This window comes from Cupressus sempervirens, chromosome 6 (genome assembly GCF_028749045.1).
Source record: "Cupressus sempervirens isolate cs-2001-9-10 chromosome 6, ASM2874904v1, whole genome shotgun sequence".
Taxonomy (NCBI): Eukaryota; Viridiplantae; Streptophyta; class Pinopsida; order Cupressales; family Cupressaceae; genus Cupressus; species Cupressus sempervirens.
The window spans coordinates 153,059,475-153,081,788 of NC_143123.1; the positions used below are offsets into that span (position 1 = coordinate 153,059,475).

The 22,314-nt window shown below is 33.6% G+C and overlaps 1 protein-coding gene across 3 annotated transcripts in view; it reads left to right on the forward strand.

Annotated features, from left to right (window-relative positions):
* The first annotated feature begins 237 nt into the window (after positions 1–237).
* Positions 238–22,314, forward strand: part of LOC149551697 (C4-beta,C20-epoxidase-like) — a 60,365-nt gene continuing 38,288 nt past the window's right edge. For 2 of the 3 annotated variants that reach the window (XM_089789729.1, XM_089789732.1), the window contains exons 1-2: positions 238–314; positions 424–739. In XM_089789729.1, the coding sequence (XP_089645855.1) occupies positions 254–314; positions 424–739 (377 nt within the window). In that variant the 5' untranslated portion in view covers positions 238–253. The other variant, XM_089789730.1, reaches the window with a different exon arrangement.

The following is a 22,314-nucleotide window of genomic DNA, read 5'->3' on the forward strand; positions in this document are numbered from 1 at the left end:
CTTAGGAGATGTCGCAACCTTTTGACTAATAACTAACATTGCTACCTAATCCAAGATTTATAGCTTGATAAATCCCTTTGTTCACTAGCAAACTAAATGTTCGTGGATGCCCGTGAACCAATAGTCTATACAACACCCCAAAAACTCACGCTAACTTGGAATCAACTTCATTGCATAATTCTTTCTAACAGTCAACGTGACTCTTATATTAAATTCCAATCAGCTCTATTAAAAGTTTATCATTTTCCCTTTAATGGGGAAGCTAGTACCGGCAGATGCACTTGACTGTCAGCTACATTTAGCAAAAGAAAATAGTATATATTTCTTCATTGTCCCCAACCCATCTGTTACAATTTTCATCTATTCCAGCAACTATGGCTGATCATGAGCTCCCAATTATTGATGTTTCTGCTCTTCTTTCAGATCTAAAAGAAGACGATCCTGATCTTCAAAGGCTGTGCAATGAAGTGAAAGAAGCGTGCCAGCAATGGGGAGCTTTCCGTGTGGTGAACCATGGAGTGGAAGAGGAACTTGTAAACAGTGTGGATTCGGTCTCTCGAGATCTCTTCAATCTCCCACCCCAAGTGAAAGAAAGAGCCGTTTCTCAAATATTTGATGGGTATTCAAAGACTGGCCGTCTTTCATCTGGGGAGGCCATGAGTTTCCCAGCAGTGCTCACTTCTGATTCGCTTCAAAAGTATGCACAAAAGCTATGGCCCCAAGGACATCCTCAGTTCTGGTATGTCCCTCATTGATCTTTAATGGAGTTTAAAGTTCACTTTTCTTTGATATTTTTTTACTTCAATAGTTAATGCAATTGATAATGAATAAGATTATATATATACACGCACATGATCTAGTGTTACATTAGATTGTGTCATGTGTATTAGTTCATATGATATAATCTTATGTTGATGCTTTTGAATTCGTTTATTTTCATTCATGACTTCATTTGATTTTGAATGGATTTGTACAAGTAGAAGGACAAGGATCTTACTTTAAGATAAAATGAAGACCCCTGACCTTTTATTAGTAATCAAATCTCTATAAATGAAATAATTATTGTATATATGTCTTGTGCGTCAATGTGGATGCAAATCTTATAGATCAATAAGGAGATGAAATGCTTAGATCTAGAATTCAACTTTTGATTGTCTAAAATAAAATGCCCTATGAACTAATCTATAGTATCAAATGACCTATAGATGTTGAGTACTCGAGACTAAGATGGTGTGTAATGGTGTTTGGCTAATGAGTCATACTAGTAGGGGTCAATTTGTGTACCAAATACATTGGAATGGAACGTTTAGAATGTGTATTTGTGATAGTTGTACAATGTGATTTAAACAAAGGTATGAAGTGTAACATATAACACTATATTACCCCTTCATTTTACCTCCACTTTGATGTGTGTATATATAAATTATAATATCTTTGTGTACATGTAAAAAACTACCTATTTTCACACAATTGCATGGAAGAAATAAGTTGACATGCATTAAGTGTTAGTGCTAACGACTATGATCATCATCCAAAGCATGAAAAGTGTGAAGTGAAAAAATAACGAGATGTCAAACATAGAGCAATGCGTCATGACATGTAAGATAGCGTGGATTCAAAACTAGTGTCTTATTCATAGAAAAAGATAAAGCTAATGTCAAAGGGGTCATGGAATACAATAAAATTAAAAGCAATATGCTCTGCAAAAATGTTCTTGATAATGTCAAAAGACCTTATGACAAAATAATTTAAATTTGGAATTGATCAATGTGTCCCCACAATGTATGCACATAAAAAAGTAAAATCTAAGAATCATGGTGCCTAAGTTGATGTGTGGAGTTGAGCTAGTTTTCCCCCATAAACCTTATACATCACAACATGGCTGATCACAAAATAATGTTCCCTCTTTTTATCCTAAACAAAGCATTGAAATTAACATTTTTAATCAATTTAAAGAAAAAACTTTCCATCAATTTGAAGACAATGTGAACTACTTCTTTTTATTATTTTGTGTAGAATTTAAATATGATTTAAAAAATATATTGTTTAAAGATATTCTTTAAAAAACTTGTATTTATATTTTATAGTATTTTTAAACATGCATTTATTTCATAATACAATTTTGATTAGAAATACAATAAATTCATGTTTTCTTCTAGATAAAATCACTAATACTAATATCTAATGGATGAGTACTTTTCATTTTTCTTGTACATTTTATGTAATTTTATTCCATAAAACATATATTTTTCTTTATTATTATTTTATTTGATTTTTTATAGGATTTTATTTATGCTTAGCATTAATATTTATTTAAACATGAACATTAGCTATCAATAGACACATTTTAAAGAATTTTTTCCATACGCATTGAAAAAATTATTACAATGACTCTTCCTCAAGGAACAAATAATATGACCAAGGGATCTGGTTGTTGCACAACCAAAGAATTGCCATGAAGATGAATGTTTAATATCTTCATATTAAGGGTGACTCACAAGTTATTTTCACTGCATATAAAACTAGGAAATCCTTCAACTAGAATTTGAAATATATGTTACAATAGTCTTGGAAGATGCTTGATTCATTTGAAGGTTGCATATTGTCACACACATATAGGGGAGGTAATAGTCTTGTAGATTTTCATTCCATTGTGTTGGGAGATGGATGTGAGTTTAAGTGGAATGACATCCCCCATCTAACAAAGATTGTTGAAAAAGAGAAGGTCTCATAGTGTAGTTGTAGACATCACTTTTCATACAGGGATAAACTATATGAAATGTCACTTTTTGTACAAGGATGGATAATACATAGTGTAGGATTTAAATTTAGTGTTCAAATTCAAATTTTATTTTCATCACATAATAATAATGTGATGAAAAAATATTTATATATTTTTCTTTTCAATAAGGGCTATTTCAATGCAGAGTTACTATTTATGAAAAAACTTTCTAGTTTTAGTAAGTTGGTCATATGAACTCAAAATGTTTTGATTTCATAGGTGGAGGTTCATCTTAGTTATATCATCTTGCTAGTGGAGCTTCGTTGTCATACATATGTATTTAAGAAGTTATTGAGGTTTTTGGGTACAAAATATTTGAGCTAGAATTTGAAGGCCTAAATGGCTCTAAAATGAGGTCAAACCTCAATTGGTGGATGCTTGCATGGTTAGTAGTTTTAGATTAGGAGATGTCATTTTTAAAAAGTACTTATAGTTTCTGATAAGAGCTACGATTTGAAATTTATGGCCTTTGGAAGTTGAGCTACCTAAAAATATAATTTGTAATTATTTTGAGTTGGCTTTATGTAATAAATATGAAAATGATAATTATTTGGGGGTCGCTTGACATCAAGGGTTTAGGCTAAATGTCTAGAACCTTCCTAGCAGGTAGAAAATTGCTTATACAAGGAAGGCCTATAGGGTTATCTAAGGTAGTTCTAAGTGGTGGTTCATGGCTCTCTCTTGAAGAATATTGTAAAGAACGCACACATGTGGCCTTGCATATTGTATTTTTGAAAATATGTGATTCCATACTTTTGGAGATAATAAGAAGCCAATTTTTAGTTTTGTGAATTTGTTGTTATTTCTTTATTTCTATTATGTATCTTTGGTATTAAGGGGAGAATCCTTTATCAAATGGATTGGAGTAGGAGTAGTTCCTAAGTGTGTAGATAGATTACTAATTATGAGGTACTTTGCACTAGGACTATGGTTTGGGCTAAGCATATAGACATATTACTGATTGTGAGGTTGTTTGCACTAGGGTTTTAGTGAAAGTGAAAAAATACCTCCCTGATGTGGTGAAAGAGCCCAAGGTGTGACACTTGAGGGTTTTAGACCCCTCTAGAGACAAATACAAGCATTGAAAGAACATATTCACAGAGTGATGAATCTTGTTGTAAGTGATGAAAGGGAAGATGAAAGAGAAGAAGGAAACATTGAGCAAGGAGGAGACAAAGTTTTGAACCAAGAGGAAGAAATACTTTTTAGGGCCATCTCTAAGGTTGAGAAAAGACCTAGGTTTGAGGTTCCCATATTTTTGGGAATTCTTAACCTAGAGGAATCGATCAATTGGATAAATGAATTAGAGGAATATTTTGAGTACTTAAAGATATCAACGATCTTGACGAGATCAAGTTTACGAAGGTCAAACTGAAGGGTCATGCGAATATTTTATGGTAGGAGATTCAATTGGAGGAAAATAGAATAGGGAAGGAGAAAATCACAAGAGGGGATTAGATGATAGCTAAATTGTAGTGACAATTCATTCCTTTTGATTATGAGCTTGATCTATTGAAGAATATGCAAGGGTTGAAGCAAGCGAGAAGATCTGTTCAAGAGTATATAGAATAATTCTACCGAGTTCTCATTAGAATAGACCATGTAGAAGTTGACAAGGAGAAAGTTTCACATTACCTTAATAGGTTGAGGCCAAGATTTGAGGAGGATTTGAGACTAATTCAAATTGATGCAAGGGAGAGACCAAAAGGTTAGGGCTAGAGGCTCTCCAAACAAGAGACCACTCTTGCATAGTTAACACAATGGAAGCAAAATACAAGAGGACAGTGCCAAAAGGGATAGAGGAATGAAGATTCTTTATTTATTCATCAAATTTACATCAAACATTCATGACTATGAGAACTTCTATGTTATAACCAATATAAGTATTCAAATAAACATCAAAATGCATTCAATATGTGAGATCTGCGATCTCCTATCCTGACTCTAGCTTCTAACTCTATTCCCCAAAAATGTCATGCCTAAATATAAACCAAGACTCACTACTTATACTCACCAAAATAACTTACAAAAGATTCTAGATCATCATATGGTGAAGGACAACCAAATAATGGTCTACACACATCTAAATGAGCGATCCAATACATTTAATGAATAATACAAATGAAATACATGAGTCGCCTCTCAGTAAGAACCAAACAAAAAACTTTGTGAAAGAATAACTAAAGCATCACCAAACAACAACAATAATAGCAAGAGTTGCCAAGCAACATAAATAACACAGAGCAAGGATTCAACCGGGATGAATTTCAAAAAGAGGCCAGTGACCAAGTGAATCAGGGGAACCAGATGAACACTCCTACCAAGATTTAGGGGGGCGTGGCCAGTCAGAAGGACAATGATGCTGTAGAAACCCTGCAGGCCATGGACACGGACGGTGACTAGCCTGTTCGCCTGGCTTTTCTTTTCTGTCTCTGGCCTTTGTTCTTTAGATTTGGGCCTTCTTTTGTCTCTGACCTTTTGTGGCAATTTTTTGTTTGTTTAGTCTGTTTCATCTCGCTCTTTTTGCTGTAAAACTTTGGGTTTCAGGATCCCTGTAAAACCTGTTTTACCTTATCAAAAACATAAATAACACTTGATAAATGAAAAACTTGATCCACTTGGTGAGTGAAGACAAGAGAAAAATGAAAATGAAGTCATCAAGCAGGTCCACAAGCATAACTAAGCACACATATACTGAGTAGGATAGAAAAGCAACCCAGGATGCTCTTACATCAAAAAATTAGGATCGAAAGAAATGGTTCTCCTAAATCACAAGCACATCAAAACTTGAGCTAAATCCTACCCATATTGAGGAATCCATGCAACATCATCCACTAGCCTGTCCTTCTACTTTACTAAAATACTCAAAGTAATCCTTTCCTCTTGTACTCTTTCCAACTCTCTGATCCAAAATATGTTATATCTCTTTAGTCTATTTTTTAGGATAATAACTAGGTATAGCCATCTCATCATTAGATTCATAATACTTGTACAATTAATAACATTGAATATAGGAGATATATACATGTCATTAGGTAACTCAAATTCATAAACATTACTGCTATCATGTTGTCATATGGAGCCTAATTAGACTCGAGGGTTAATTTCTCTCACTTTATTTGACATGGTTTCCCCCTAGATTATTACTACACTTGGGTTTTGGAGAAGCACCCCCAAGATGGGGTCAAGAGGTAGTGTCCCTTGTGGGGTCCTGGGGCAAAGCGTCCGGTGCCCTTCTTATCATAGTATAGTGTGGGGTTGAGGGGCAATACCCTTGCAAGGATTTTTAGGGGTAGTTCCCCCAAAAGCTTAACGAACTTTATGATTGTAATAGGTGTCAACTACTATTTTTTTATTGGATGACTTATTGTAGCCCTAATTTTGTAAGTGGCAAAAATCTTGTATAAAATGGATTAGGGTTAGGGATTTCATAATGTATGATGAGATTGTAGCTTCTTGCAATGGTATTGAGTTGTAATAGATTGTAGATTGTAATCAAGGGATAATAATAATATTGGACTTGTTGTTGGTGGATGTAACTCAGGGATTAGGTGAACCATGCTAAATCTTTGTGTCTTGTGTTCTCTTTTGTGTGATTTATTATTTTATGATATTGGTTATATTTGCATGTAATTTTTATTTTTGTCTCTTTAGTCCTAACATGTCAAACCTCTTCAAGATTCTACAAGGACCAAACTTCTTCATTTTTAACTTAATGTATGTGCCAATAGAAAATCTACCTTTAATTAAATGAACCATTACCTCATCACCAAATTCAAAACTAGTATGTCTCCTTGACTTATCTGTATTCTATTTGTATCTATGATTATTTTGTTCCAACTTATGTTTCAATTCCTCATGCAAAGACTTCATAAACTTAGAAAATTCATCACCTTCAACACTTGTCTTCTCTTCACCAACACTATCTCTTAAAGTCTGATATAGGTCTCTAGGTTGTATTCTGGTAATAATCTCAAAAGGTGTCTTTCTAGTAGTCCTATTCATAGAATATTGTATGAAAACTCTGTTTGTGCCAATACTAAATCCCAATTACTTAATTTATCTCCAACTAAGCATCTCAAAAAATTACTCAAACTTCTATTCACAACTTCTTCTTGTCCACCAGTCTGTAGATGGAATGTAGATCTAAACTTCTACTTAGTATTCAATTTCTTCCACAAAGTCTTCTAGAAATAACCAACTAACTTACTATCTTGCTCAGATTCTATACTCCTTGGTAATCCATGCAATCTAATAACCTCTTCAAAGAAAATCTCAACAACATACATTAAATCAAATGTCTTTCTACATGGTATGAAATGTGTCATTTTAGAAAATTTGTCAACAATAAAAAAAACAAAATCATGCTCTTTTTTAGTCCTTGGTAAATCAAGTCCAAAATCCATATTGATATTATTCCAGGGTTTATCAAGTAATGAATTAGGTTTAATTAATCCAGTATTCTAACTTACTCCTTTTGCAACTTGACAAACTCCACAAATCTTTACAAACTTCTAAACATCCTTGTACAATTGTGACCAATAATACTTATCCTTAAGAAAACTCAATGTCTTAAACACCAAAGTGTCCATCCAATCCACCACAAGTTTTCTCTTTAATAAAATTAACTCTCATAGACCCTCTTGGTATACATAACTAAACTCTAGTAAACAACACACCTTCTTGAATAAAGTAATCTTCATACTTACTCGGTTGATCAAGTATCGATTCTATGCATGCTGACCATGCCTCAGAAAAATCAAGGTTAATATTATACAAATCCTTCATCTCATCAAAGCTATGAACTTCAACCTTCATCTCGGTCAACAAAGATCTTCCTTTGCTCAATGAATCTACAACTCGGTTAGATACTCCACTCTAAAGGTTGATCACAAATGTAAAATTATGCAAATACTCAACCTGCTTTAGATGTCTCTGGTTCAATTTATGTTGACTCCCAAATACTGTAAAGCCTTATGATCAATATACAACACAAAATCCTTAAGAATCAAATAATGTCTCCACTTCTTCAAATATTGAACAATAGCATAAAACTCTTGATCATATACATAATATTTCCTCTTATTATCATTCAACTTTTCACTAGATAATGCAACAGGTTTTGCTTCCTGACTTAACATAGCTCTAATTGCACTACCACTTGCATCGCATTCAACTTGAAATAATTCATTGAAATTAGGTAAATCTAACATAGGTAATTTAACAACATTTTGTTTCAAAGTTTGAAAACTCTTATTAGCTCCATGTGTCCACTTGAAATCATTTTTATCTCATCTCATTGTCTCAGTCATAGCATTATAAAAAGAAACTATTTTTTTTATAGAATTCATGTAGAGACTTTCTAAACCATGAAATGATCTTACCTCACTCACATTCTCAGGTATAGTTCACTCAAGAATCACTTTAAACTTCTCATGATCTATCTTCAAACCATCAATTGAAATTACAAATCCCAAATACACAATTTTCTCTTTCATGAATGAACATTTTTTCAATTAAATCAATAGTTTGTCCTTCTTCAATATCTATAATACTTGTTTAATATGTTCAAGATGTTCTTCCTTAGTTGAATATCAAAATGTCATCAAGATACACAATCAAAAACTTACCCAAAAATTTATTCAAGACCTCATTCATCAACCTCATAAAAGTACTTAGTGTATTAGTCAGACCAAAAGGCATAACCAACTATTTATACAACCTTTCCTTTGTCTTAAAAGTAGTCTTCCCCTTATCATGTTCTCTAATTTTGATTTGATGATAGCCACTCTTCAAATCAATCTTGGTAAAATACGTTTCTCCACTCAAACAATTCATTAATATATCTTCCATCCGCAACATAGGGAACCTATACTTCACTGTTATCTTGTTAATAGATATGGAATCGGTACACATTCACCATTCACCATTCTTCTTAGGTGCTAGTACAACATGTACAACACATGGACTCAAACTCTCTCTGATCAAACCATTTTGCAACAACTCCTGCACTTTCCTATTAAGTTCTTCATTCTCAATAGGTGTCAATTTGTAGGGTTCTTTATTTAGAAAACTAACCGATGGAATCAAATCCATACAATGACTTATACTTTTGATAGGTGATAAACCATCAGGTACATTCTCAGAAATAATATCCTAATACTTGGTAAGAAATCCTTCAATTTATGTTGGTACTTAGTGAACACTGCCAATACTTGGTGATCTAGGAATCACAACAAAATAAACCTTCTCTTTCTTCATCTCTTTCACAAATTGGTCTCCATTAACCATATGTAAACTCATACAATCATATAATTAACCTAGTCTAGAACTGCAATTCAATGCAACAATACTTTTCTCCTTCCATTTACCTAGAGAGTATATTGATTCAATCTCCCATCATGCACAACATGTCTAGCATACTATCAAGGTCTACCCAATAGAATATAACAACAATTCATAAGCATAATATCACACAAGACTTCATCAAAGTAGTTCCCAATCTTGAATTTTGCAAGATATTTCTCATGTACTAGTAACTTATGTGCATCCTTGATCCATGAAATCCTTTGCAACTGCAACTTTGTAACTAGTTCTTTTGATGCCAAATTTAGTGAACTACCATTGTCAATCCTTGAAACATTTTCCTACCATCTTGCATTTGGTTTTGAAAAGAATCATCCTTAGGATAGGTTCCTCATCATTTTTCTCATTGCAAAAAATTCTTCTTACCATCAAATTTTCTCTAGCCTTAGGCCCATTCGGTGGACTCATGAATTCTCCAAGAACCACAACATTCTTGCTACTACGTTCATTCTTTTTCCTAGAATGGTTACATTCAAAGGCTCTATTTCCTTCTTTACCACACTTGAAATCCTCCTCTTCCATAACCACCTCAGTAAGAACTACCTCTTCCTTGGTAAAAATAACACCTTTCCTCTTGATTTTGCCTTTCTCGCCACTTTTCCATTCATATTTTCCCTTATCGTACACAACATTATAAAATCTACTATTTTCTCCATCATATCTACCTCTACCTCTTTGTATTTATCCATGCTTCTTTACTAAGATCTCCTCAACGTTCAAGGCATATTGATATGCTTCTTCTACACTATCCAATTTCACAAAACTAATCTCATACTGAATTGTAGTTATCAAAACATTCAAATACATAGCCACTTTCTCTACCTCATCATCAACATGTTAGGATATAATATCCAATCTGTAGAACTCTTCAATATACTCTTTCAGACTCATATCCTTTTCTCTAAAGTTTTGCATTTTCCTCAACAACTTGACTCAGTAATCAATGTGAAGGAAATTCCTCTTTAATTTACCCACCATCTTCATCCATATCCTTGATGGCAAGTTGGCTAGGTTACATAGTGTGAATTTGTCATTTATGGAAACATATAATCAAGATTGAGTGAGCAGATCTTGAAGATGAAGTTTCGGGTTGTAGATTTAGAAATTTGTCTAAAGTATGACAAAGTTTATCTGTCAGTACATACTCTATTTTGATTAGCACATTTCATAGAGTTATTTCTATCACATACACACTAAGGTACAAATAGAATAGAGTATGAAGATTCTATATCCATGAGCATGAGGTTGTACATATGAAGTTATTGTAGTTTTCCCAGTTATGGTAATGGGTCGACAATGCAGGGTAATGGAATAAAATATTTTATATTAAGGAATTATTTTACTTATGAAAATAATTGCTTGGTTAATTAGGGACAATATCTTAAATGTTAACCCTAAGTTAGCAAGATTTAATTTAATATTTTGGGAAGCATGTAAAGGTATGAAGGCTAACAATACAAGTTATTTAGAAATAACTTGATATAAAGGAAAAAACTTGAAAAGTGAAGTTTTTAGATATCTATGACATTGATAAGCTATTGTTTTGAGATGAAAATTCTGATGTTTGATAAGAGAAGTGCAAATTTATGATTAGTGTTTTGAAGAGAAGCAAAGGAAAATCATATACTGAAGATATCAACAATAGTAAGAGGTTATATGTACACACACGCGCGCGCACACACACACACACACATCTTGCATTGAATAACATTATTGTATATTGCATGTTTGGGCAATGGGCTCATCTTGCATATCTTGCATACTTAATTATAATAACAACTCCTTGCATGGTTGAGGCTTCTAACAAGGCCTTGTCCTCTAACAAGGACCAAGGCACTATATAGATGAAATATAATCCTAATAGTGTCAATGTATTTTACTACATACTTTTGATTAGTGGATCATTTTGTGGGCACCATCCCCACCAAGGTTTTCCCTTGGCCATGGTTTCCCTAGTTAAAAAAATATAGTTTTATGTGTTGCATTACTTTATTTTTGTATTTACTATTTATATTAATTAATCTACTTTCATATGAAAGTTATAATATTGTTAATGATATCCATAATTGGGAAAAAGTTTATGGAATATTGATTCACCCTTGCCTCTCAGTATTTCCTATTTCTAACAATTGGTATCAGAGCATAGTTACTTAGGGAAGCTCTAACAGATTGAGTAAGATCTCTATGGATATGAATAAGTTATAGAAGAATCTAGAAGAAGCTCTTGAAAAACTTGATGTACTTTTAGAAGAAAGAGATACTTTGGAAGACAAGTGTGAAGATTCTAAAGACTACACTGAGAAGGTAAAGGACAAGATTGAACATCTTAGATCTAAGAAAGAGTCTAAAGATCATACCAAGGATTGTAATGAAGTTTCAAGGCTTAAGAAATAAGATAGGATCTTGAAACATTAGCCAAAGATTAGAAATATAAAGTTGAGCTTAAAGGACGAAGAGAAGAATATTGAATCAGATTTGAGATCAAAACTTGCAAAGATGGCATCTAAACTTGAATCATCAAAGTTGCACTATGCAAAAATTTAAAAGTACAATACAATTTTGAAAGGAGAGTTAACTGTTAGAATAATTTGGGGGGAGGGGGGGTGGGGTCAATCAATTATCCTTAGGTCTAGATGTACCAATTCAACTTTTAAGCACTTCAAATACCTCAGATATAAACATTCAATAGTTTGGTCTCTATAGTAGATAATTAGTAATATAAACTTGCAGTCCGCTTTCCTAATAGGCTTGCAGAATGTAAAACATCAATGGTTAAAACATCTCAAATAATATCTGCACAAGTATGACACTAGGATTTAACATGGAAACCCAATTTGGGAAAAACCATTAGTAACATGTCACCAAATTTTCACTCGTCTAAAGTGAGCTTTGTTAGGAGCCAACCCTGATTAAGGTTACAAAATACACTGTTAAATGTGACCTTGTTAAAGGATTTAATCACCCTATTAAGAGTGGCCTTATTAGAGGGCTTAAGAACATTCCATTATAATGTCACCTTGATTAGAGGATTTACATATGACTATTAGGTCAACCTTGATTAAAGGATTTTAAAACTGATACAATGGTTAGAAAGTAATAGTAGGTTGATATGAAAAATACAACTCACTTTGCAAATACAAATCACAATTTGGTTTATATGTTGATCCGATAACTAGCCCCCATTGTCATCTTTGTCTCTAGCATGCTTGGCAACACTTTAAGCAATCATATTTCACCTCTTAACAACTCTTCTCAGCCTCCTTCTCAAGTTTTCCAATCAATAATATCAACAACTGCTCCAATCTCATCAAGGTTAGCCCTTATACCTCCTTAAATAGGTAATTTTGATTATTTTCCACTTAAAATTCACTATATATCTTAGGGTTGGGTCAGATTCATTGAATCCTTCCATCATTTTGTCTCCTCTTTTCTCTTCTAGAAACTTCTCCAAACTTCTCCTTGAATTGTTGCACAGAAATGCTCAAACATGGTTTCCTTGAATTAAATTCTCTAGGTCATCCATCCTTATCTTCAACATGCTTTACATATGCCAAGAAATCAACTATGTCAGCTAGAAATCATAATTTCCTTGTAATCTATCAAATGTTGTCCCCCGACCAATACTGGGTTTTGAAACTTGGTCATCACTGGATTACTTGATCACTACTAACTGTTCTATTTGGCACATTTACTAATCCTCAGCCAATATTGATGCTCGGTCAACACCATATTTTCTCAACTTATACTATCACTTGGTCAACACTAGCATTGCTCAACTTAAAATTCAAGTTCCTTAATCTTTTGCTCTTTTGCTTAGTCAAGCCTATGCATTTGATCTTTCTTTGATCACTTCTTCCTAGATTCAATACAACTACCTTCTTCACTTGTATAATGATTAAAAAATCACTTTATTTTATCAAAGTTCAACTAATGAAGTGTCCATTGTAGTTACTCATTACTCAACCTTTCCTCTAGGTCCTTTTTAACGTCCTCCTCAAATCCTCTTCATCAACCATCTTGATATGGAACTATAATTAGATAGAAAACTATCTTACCAATAAGGTTTGACATCAATAACAACATAAAAATTGTTCCAATTGTAGTTTCCAACAATCTCCCATTTTGGCATTGATGGCAACACCTCTAGCTACCATGCAATTTGAAACATGTAATTTCTTTGAGAATATCCCTTTGTATTTAGTATGAGATACTTGATTATATTCTTATTTTTATTCTGATTCACATCTCTATGTCCAACAATCTCCCTTTTTCATTTTCATTGTCATTGTCATCTGTGTAGCTTTGATATGCAACACATAGTCTCCCTCTATAATATTAGATCATGAAATCAATCAACTTCCTTTGTATTGTTGGCATCACCTTGAACATATGATCCCTCTTTGCAATATCTCTTTAACTTTTCATGAATAACTCCTTCATAGGGCAACAATATATTGTCTTTCTCACTTACATTCTCTCCCTATTTCACAGTAATTGACATTCTCTCCCTCTTTGATAACACTGCCAAAGACACTTCATCTTTCTAATTCACCTTCATCATGTAGATATATTCATTTAAGTACTTTTGGTTCTTATTTATCATATATCATCTTGGCTTATGACTGATACAACATTCTATTCTTCCCACTTCACTACTTTAGGCATCTCCTAAAGTATGACTTTCTACATCAATTTATAATATATTCTGATCAACTCATTTGATGCAGAGATCTCCCTTATCTTAGGTAGCCTTATATAGGAGAATCACCCCTAGTTTACCTCTTAGATAGTCATTTTTGGAAGGATTATTGGGAAACAAGATACTAAGAGGGGGTTTGAATCAGGATCTTAAACTTTAACTTCAAAAATCAAATTACTGAATTCACACCTAGTTCATCTCATATCTTAGATCTAACATTAAAATTGTAATACTAAAATGTAAATGCATACATCACATCCATGAAAGATTCAACATTTAACACAAATGATTTGGTAACCTAGAAACACTTCAAGGTGAAGGTAAAATTGGGGTGGGGATGAAACCCACAGATTTTCATTCTTGCAACAATAAATTTAACTTGTTAGGCCTACAATGTTTGATCATAATATATGATCTACCTTGTGAGGGGTATGCTATGTTAAAAGCTTCAATTCTCTTAAGTCCTACCCTATTAAAGGATTTCACACTTACAATTAAGTAAAGACTCTATTAGGAGATTTACATAGACTTATTAGGATCAATCGGTTAAATAATTTTCCCTGATTCAAAAAAGATTCAATACCTTACCTGTAGTTTTCTCTGCAATATGATTTTGAATCTCCTTTGTATAATGTTTGATCTAATTTCTTAATCTGATATCTCCTTTCAACCCTTCACTACTTTCATTGCTCTTTTTTGAACTGATTCCATACTTAGCCTTTCTTGCTCTAGTATGTCCTTGTTCTCTCCTTCACTTGCACATTCATTAGCACATACATATTATCCTCTATGACTCACTCATTTTTATTGTAGGGTTAGAATCCTTCTTAAATAGATGTTCTATGAATGTTCTTGACCTCAATTGACGCTTTACAATTCATCATTTTTTTTGTTTGTATATGGTTTTCTGATTGGTTGGTCTCTCAGGATCATCTCTTCCTTCTCTAGGCTATACTATTGGAGAAAAAAATCCAAATACCTCTTCCCACACCTGAATAGTGTCCTACTCAATTTCATGAGCTTTATTCTTCAAAATTTTATGTACCCCATCTCTTGGCATAAATTTCTTCATAGAATATTTAAGGGCTATAGACATATGTGTCTTCCCCAAATTTGGCATAACTTGTACCATTGTAGTTTGTCTTCTTTATTTTTTAGTGGATAATGCCTACTTCCATTTGACATATATTCGTTTGTACAAACCTGCTTGGAATCCATCTCCCAATTCCAAGGGTGCATGTCTAAATTTAATCATCATATCTATCATAGCTTCTTTAATTTTAACTTGATCATTATTATTCAAAGAATCATAAGTAATGTCTTTGAATCCTATGAAATTTCCAATTGTTTTACTTTGTAACCTTTTCACATACTTGATCTACAATCATTGGAGGAGTCTCTTTACAATTTGCACTTTTCTTGGTTCATCAGACTTGGTCTCTTCATCATCTCCTATGAAAAAATCAATTTTCTCTTTGGCCTTTCTTGTATATTCTTTTGTCGTGAACTGGTCAATCTTTTATTTGATGGACTTCTTTTGGTCTTCATAGCTAGGGGCTACGATGTCTTAGATCTTGTTATGATTCTTACTTTTGGCTTCTAAGGTGTGACAACCTTCTTCACATCTCTGCTAAGATCATCTTTAACCTTAGGATCAACAATTATTACTATTGATACAAAATCTTGCACCCTAGCCTAAGGGAATACTTCTTAGGTAGCCTTGTATAACATGGAAACAACCTCTAAGCTATAGGACTTGAACTGTGAGGTTGTCTCTTTAGAGAAGGCCAATTTCCTTTTCTGTCAGAGTGCACCTAACTACACTTGGAGAGGAAAGGGGAGAAGGAATGTATGAAAGAAAATCTACCTATTCTAACCTAAGGGGTGACACACTAAGATAGAGTTTTCAATCCTATCTCTACCCATACATGCACAATTAATCATCATGACATCAATATATACAGATTCAAATTTATTTAATCTATCAATCACATACAAATTAGACAACCAAACAAATGACATAAGGAAGAAAATATTCACTATATATCATTCATAGGCCAAAAGAGATAAAGTTATGCAAATGATAGACAACCACAATACATTAAAAAAAGGTAAATAGATCTTACATAATACATCCATGGCTGAAATAGATAAGGTAGAATATCATGAATAGTTCAGAGGAAAAGGAAATTTACAATGTACATGCCAAGGAAAATTGAGAAGGATTAACCCTAGCAAAGATTACAAAATTTTCTTTTATAGTTCAAGCATAACTCATATAACTTCTACCCTATGGCAAAGCACAACTACTACCATTAAGATTTCAAAGAACAATCATACATATCAAGAAGATCTCATCTTGGTACATATCCATATGCAATGGAATCCAATATTTGCAGAAAATAGAGCCCTAAGAAGATAGAAATGACACTAGTAATCGCTCTAACCAAGTAGATGGATAACCTAGATGGTGGAGAGATGTCCTTTGTATCATTTCTAGCCTTGCATTCATTTAGGAGTGGTTAGAATGGATCATGGAGATTGGATTGTGTAGGAAAACCATACGTCTCCCAATTCTGGCTTGACAAATCAGCAAGAATCAGCACCCAAACTTGGTCCTATAACTGGAATTAGCCACATAGCAGGATGGACCTATTATCCACTACTTATCTCATGTTATCCTATGTCTTAGCCATTTTTATGTTATATCCTTTGGAGTTTTAAGTCAGGATTGTGCAACTACCTTTCCCTCGTCTAGTCATCGCAGTTTGTGGCTTAACCATTTGTAGATGTGCGGAGGTGTGATGATGATCTTCTCACGGTTCATGTAAGGTTGGAGGAATTTCTATAATTGTGTGGTTTTGGCTATGATGCTATGATCACATGATGTCCATGGATGTAGGTTACAAGCTAAGGGACCCACTAGTCTCTGCCATCAGATTTTTCAAGATCAACGACGGGTGCTTTTTTGCTTTCTCAAAATGCAAGATGTTTAAGCAATGCGGGCAAGCACCTTACTACCATGTGGCATGTGGATCCAATTTCCTTTGTGGGCTGCAGTCAGTATGGATGTGTCAGGGCATGTTGGCAATTTGGGAAAAGTTGATGACTAGGCCAAGTCATAATATAGATCTTGCATGACCATCGATCTTGTGGTGATCGATGGTTGGCACTTCCCCACTTTATGAAGTTTATGAAGATGCAAGATTGTTAAGGAAAGCAAGAAAGTGCCTTGCCGATGCGTGGACATGTGGGACCTATTCTCATTATGGCCTATAGGTAAGAGAGTTTTCAAGATGAGTCAATATACAAAAGGCTTTTGGTTGGTTAAAGTATTGATATATTTCAGGAGGTGGGCTAGTTTTCTATCCATTGTCAAATCAAGGTTGATCAATGACAGGTGCTTTCCCACTTTTGAAAGATGCAAGGTTTTAAAATAAAGTGGGCAAGTGCCTTGAAGACACATGTCCTTGCGGGCCTAGGTGGAAGGTAGAAAGTTAACAACGGTGGTTAAGTTTGCAGTTTCATGAGTAGACATCGGTTAAGTTTGAAAGGGTGGTTGTAGTTTTGCAAGATATTTTATGTTATGTCCCTTTCATGTTGCAAAGCTATGACTCAAGGTATTCTAGTTATTGCTAAGTCACTGTGGTTAGAAGAAAATGCTAGAGTTAAGCTGCGAAGTAGTGACTGGCGGTTAAGTGCTGAGTTCGCAGTTTCGCATGGGTAAATAGTTTATGAAGTAAAAAGGTGGTAAAGTTGCAACTGAGTAAGGTGGTCAACATTTGAAGACTTCATGGGGTGGCAAAAATAAATAGGACTATTGGACCACATGGCTCATTCCAGTTGTAGGACCCAGTTTGAATGCCAATGCTTGTCAATTTGTCAAGCCAAAAATGGGAGAAGTATTATTTTCCTACACAATCTAATTTTCATGATCGATTCCAACCACTCCCAAATGAATTCAGGGCTAGAAATGACACAAAGGGCATCTCTCCATCATCTAGGTTATCCATCTACTTGGTCAAAGCAATTAATGGTGCCATTTATGTCTTCTTAGGGCTTTGTTTTGTGCAAATGTTGGATTTCATTGCATCTGGATGTGTACCAAGATAAGATCTTCTTGATCTGTATGATTGTTTTATGCAATCTGAATGGTGGTAGTTGTGCTTTACCTTAGGGTAGAAGTTACCTGAGTTATGCTTGAATTATAAAAGAAAATTTTGTAATATCTGTTAGGGTTGATCCTTCTCTATTTTCATTGGTATGCACATTGCAAATTCCCTTTGCCTTTGAACTATTCATGATATTCTTCCTTATCTCTTTGAACCATTGATATACTATGCAAGATCTATTTTCCTCTCTTCAATGACTTGTGGTTGTCTGTCATTTGCATAACTATATCTCTTTTTTCCTATGAATGATATATAGTGAATCTTTTCTTCCTTGTGTCATGTGTTTGGTTATCTAATTTGTATGTGATTGATAGATTAAATAAATATGAATATGTACATATTAATGTTGTGATGGTTAACTATGCATATATGGGAAAAGATAGGATTGAACACTCTATTTTGGTGCATCATCCCTTAGGTTAGAATAGGCATATTTTCTTTCATGCATTCCTTCTCCCTTTTCTTCTCCAAGTGTAGTTAGGTGCACCCTGATAACAAAGGAAATCAGCCTTCTTGAGAGAATCAACCTCACAGTTTGAGTCCTACAGCTTGGAGGTTGTTTCCATGTTATACAAGGTTGCCTGAGAAGTATTCCCTCAGGCTAGGGTGCAAGCTTTTATGTCAACAATTACCTTTCTTTGCTTTTTTTCCTTGGGCTCAACAATAGCCAATTCTTTTCCTTTTCCTTCCTCAGCCTAAGCAGGTTGTTTTGATCACTCCCCTTCTTCATTCTTCTTGTCTTCAAGACTCTTTCTCTTTCTTTTCTTCTTAGTATTAGGCACACTTGATTCTGCATTTAATTCTGCCATTTTTGTTTCACATGTGTGTAATTGCTCGACAATAGCATCAACATCCTCAATCAAAAGTGTAGTTGTTGCTACTAAAACCTCATCAACATTAACTTCATAAGGCATAGGCCTTAACCATGTGATTCTTTGTATTATTTCTTGAGCATGTACAAAATTTGTGTCCACTACAAAACATACCTCATCATAATGCTTATCAATGACCAACTTAGGAATTCTCATTCTGTTTCTCATTTTACTTTTGAACTCCTCAAAATAGTTATCCATTATGGCTTCAAAATTTTCTCCCAAGATATTAATTATGTCATTTAATTTCTCTATAGCAGGTCAGTTTCTATCCCATGACATTGTTCCAATCATACAAAATAATTTTTGTACATAGAAAAATATGCATACTAGACAAGATCTAAACTTACATGATGTATTCTTTTCTTTTCTAATTTCATATAGGTTCTCTAATAATTTTTGCAGTTGTAGCTCAACAAGGTCATAAGTATGATCCTTTTTGATAATTTTATATCCCAAATCCACTACAATACATGGCACACTATTTAGTTGGCTAGATTGGTAAAACTTGTGTGCAATCACACAGACTACAAATTCAACTACACGATCTTCTATCCCATCAATTAACATTCCTCTACTATTCCACTTTGCTTTTGTTAGCTTTTCAATTTCATTCTTTGTTGCATTCATCATGCTTTTAGGTTGATTCAAGGTAGGGTAATCAGTTACTCGGTGTATTATAGCCTTGTTGATCTTGATTGGTCCACCTTCTAACCATACCTTCCTGGTGTGAATATGACTGAGCACAACCTTTATCCATTCTACCTTGAAAGCCTTAGGGAACCCTAGGGCATAGGTAAGCCCTTTCTTGACAACTATTTTGTTCTCATCTTTCAAGACTCCATTTTTGCATAGCTTCTTGTAAGATGCCCTTATTTCAAAATCTCCAATCTCTCCTACTTTGCATAGGTGGTAGGATCTTACATCCTAAATAGTTAACACTCTAGGTGTAATTGACGATAGGGCACAAATATCATCTTTAATCTTTTCAAAAATTATACTACTCCTAAAATTTGGTGGAGGACACTATTCATTCCTCACAATTTGAGCATTTCTATCCTTCAACATTTTTCTTGATGATGCCATTTGAACTAGGGTTTTGAGAAATAAACTTTTATATGATATCTTCTAAAAATAATTTACTTGGTACCAAAAATTATCAATTACTAATGTTAACAAGTTTGTCAATGCTCCACTATGATTTTCTTGCTTCATTGTTGAAATTGCCTTAATCACCTTTAAATCACTTGTGAGCTCTAAAAATGCTTGGTGAATAAAAATTTATATTCAAATTCGATAAATACCTTCAAATTTTCATTCTAGGTCTACAATAAATGCTCTTGTACTTGGTTGGTGTATGACAACTAGCTCAATCTCCATACTTTCTCAGTCAAGGTTGCCTTACTCAGCCAACACTAATTCATTTGGTCAATACATCAACTGTGTCAATCACCCGATCTATACTACAAAGCTTGATCAATATAGACTATACCACTGATGCTTAGTACTTTATGTAGTAAATAATTCTCTTTTACTTTCCCTTTCTATGGTTTTTTTCTTAATGCATCTTTACTTATGTAGATATTAACTTTTAGCACATCTATGTTAGGAACTAATGTAAAATCTATAATTAAATTTATAGTTCCCACATACCTTCTTCATTTAGTTAGATGTGGTGTGATCACCTGATCCACTGGATTGAGTGATCTCTTCTTTGTTTGTTCTACTACTTCCAACTTGTACTATCTCTATCCATGTTTACCTTCTCTCAACCTTTTCATTTCCATTCCTTGGTGCTGGTGCTCTATTTCTACAATTTTTACCAATATGTCCAACTCAGAGACAACTAAAACATACTATTTCTCCATTCAACCACTTCTTGTAATTTCCTCTCAAATATGTCTTGATGTAGTTCTTTGGGATGTGATCATACTCTCCACAATAGTGAAAACTATACCATGTACTATAATCCCAATTATAGGAATTGACTTTTCTTAGTGCATGAGTTTGTTTCTTAGGTGTCCAATTGAACTTTGTCTTGAATCTGCACTCATGAGCTCTATGTCCATATTTTTGACAATTATAGCTATGTCCTTTAAATGTAGTGAATGAATCATTTTTATTTGATTTTCATTCATGTGTTTGATATCCTACATTCTTTCATTTAGAACAATTACTAATAGACTTAGGTTTAAAAGTTTGCATAGATTCTTGCTTCTGCAAATGTTTTCTATGTGTCTAGGTTTACCATAATGATGGTATGTAGGTTTTCCTTTAGAATTTCTTTGTTCTCCACTTTTTGATGATTCTCCTTTTTCAAAAGAGGCTTGTTGTACCCTAGTCTAGAGGTGTCTTTTGTTCTAGGTGATCTCATCAATTCTTCAAAGTGTTTGACCACTTCACTTGGTTTCTTCATTCTTTCCATAATTTCATTTGTATACCTTAACTCACTTCTTAATTGCTCATTTTGTGGCCTTAGGTTTTTGATCTCCAAGTCCTTTTTATTTTCTTCCTGAGTAGCAACTATCAATTGATTTATCATGTCCAACTAATTGTTTATGAGCTTCTATACAATAAATGATCTCTCTTCAAGTCTGATTTCCATCTGTCTTTTGTCTTCTTTAGCCATGACTTTGTCTTCTTCATCTTTCTTCTTTTGTTATATTACTTTACATAATAATATTGATTGAGTTTCCTATTCTATCTTGAGTTCTTTTGCCTCTTTGTTTAGAGTACCATTCTTCTCCAGTAGTTATGATATCATTTCACTATTATCACCAGTCTTTCTACTATCAAGTAGTCCTTCTATGTCTACTTCCTTGTATTGAATGTCATTACTTTGTATTTCTATCTCTTTCTTTTTTGTCAGTGATTTCCTTAACTCTTCTCTTTCTCCTTCAAGTTGCAATATGGTTTGGATTTCAATTATCTGGTTCTTAATGATTTTTTCCAACATGTATTCCTCCATCTCCATGATCTGATCCTCTTAAGTTGTTAGACTTCATTCAAGACAACTAGGCTTTGATATCAATTGTTGGAAGGATTATTGGGAAACTAGATACTGAGAGTGGGGGTGAATCAAGATCTTAAACTTTAACTTCACTTTTTTAAAATACTGAATTCACATTTAATTCATCTCATATATTAGATCTAACATTAAAACTATAATACTAAAATGTAAATTCATACGTCACATCCATGAAAGATTTAACACATAATCCAAATGATTTGGTAGCCTAGAAACTTTTCAAGGAGAAGGTAAAATTGGGGTGGGGATGAAACCCACAAATCTTCACTATTGGAATAATAGAAGTTAACTCGTTAGGATTACAATGTTTGATCATAATATATGATCTACCTTGTGAGGGGTCTTCCATGTCAAAATATTCAAGATTGTTAAGTCTTACCCTATTAAAGGATTTC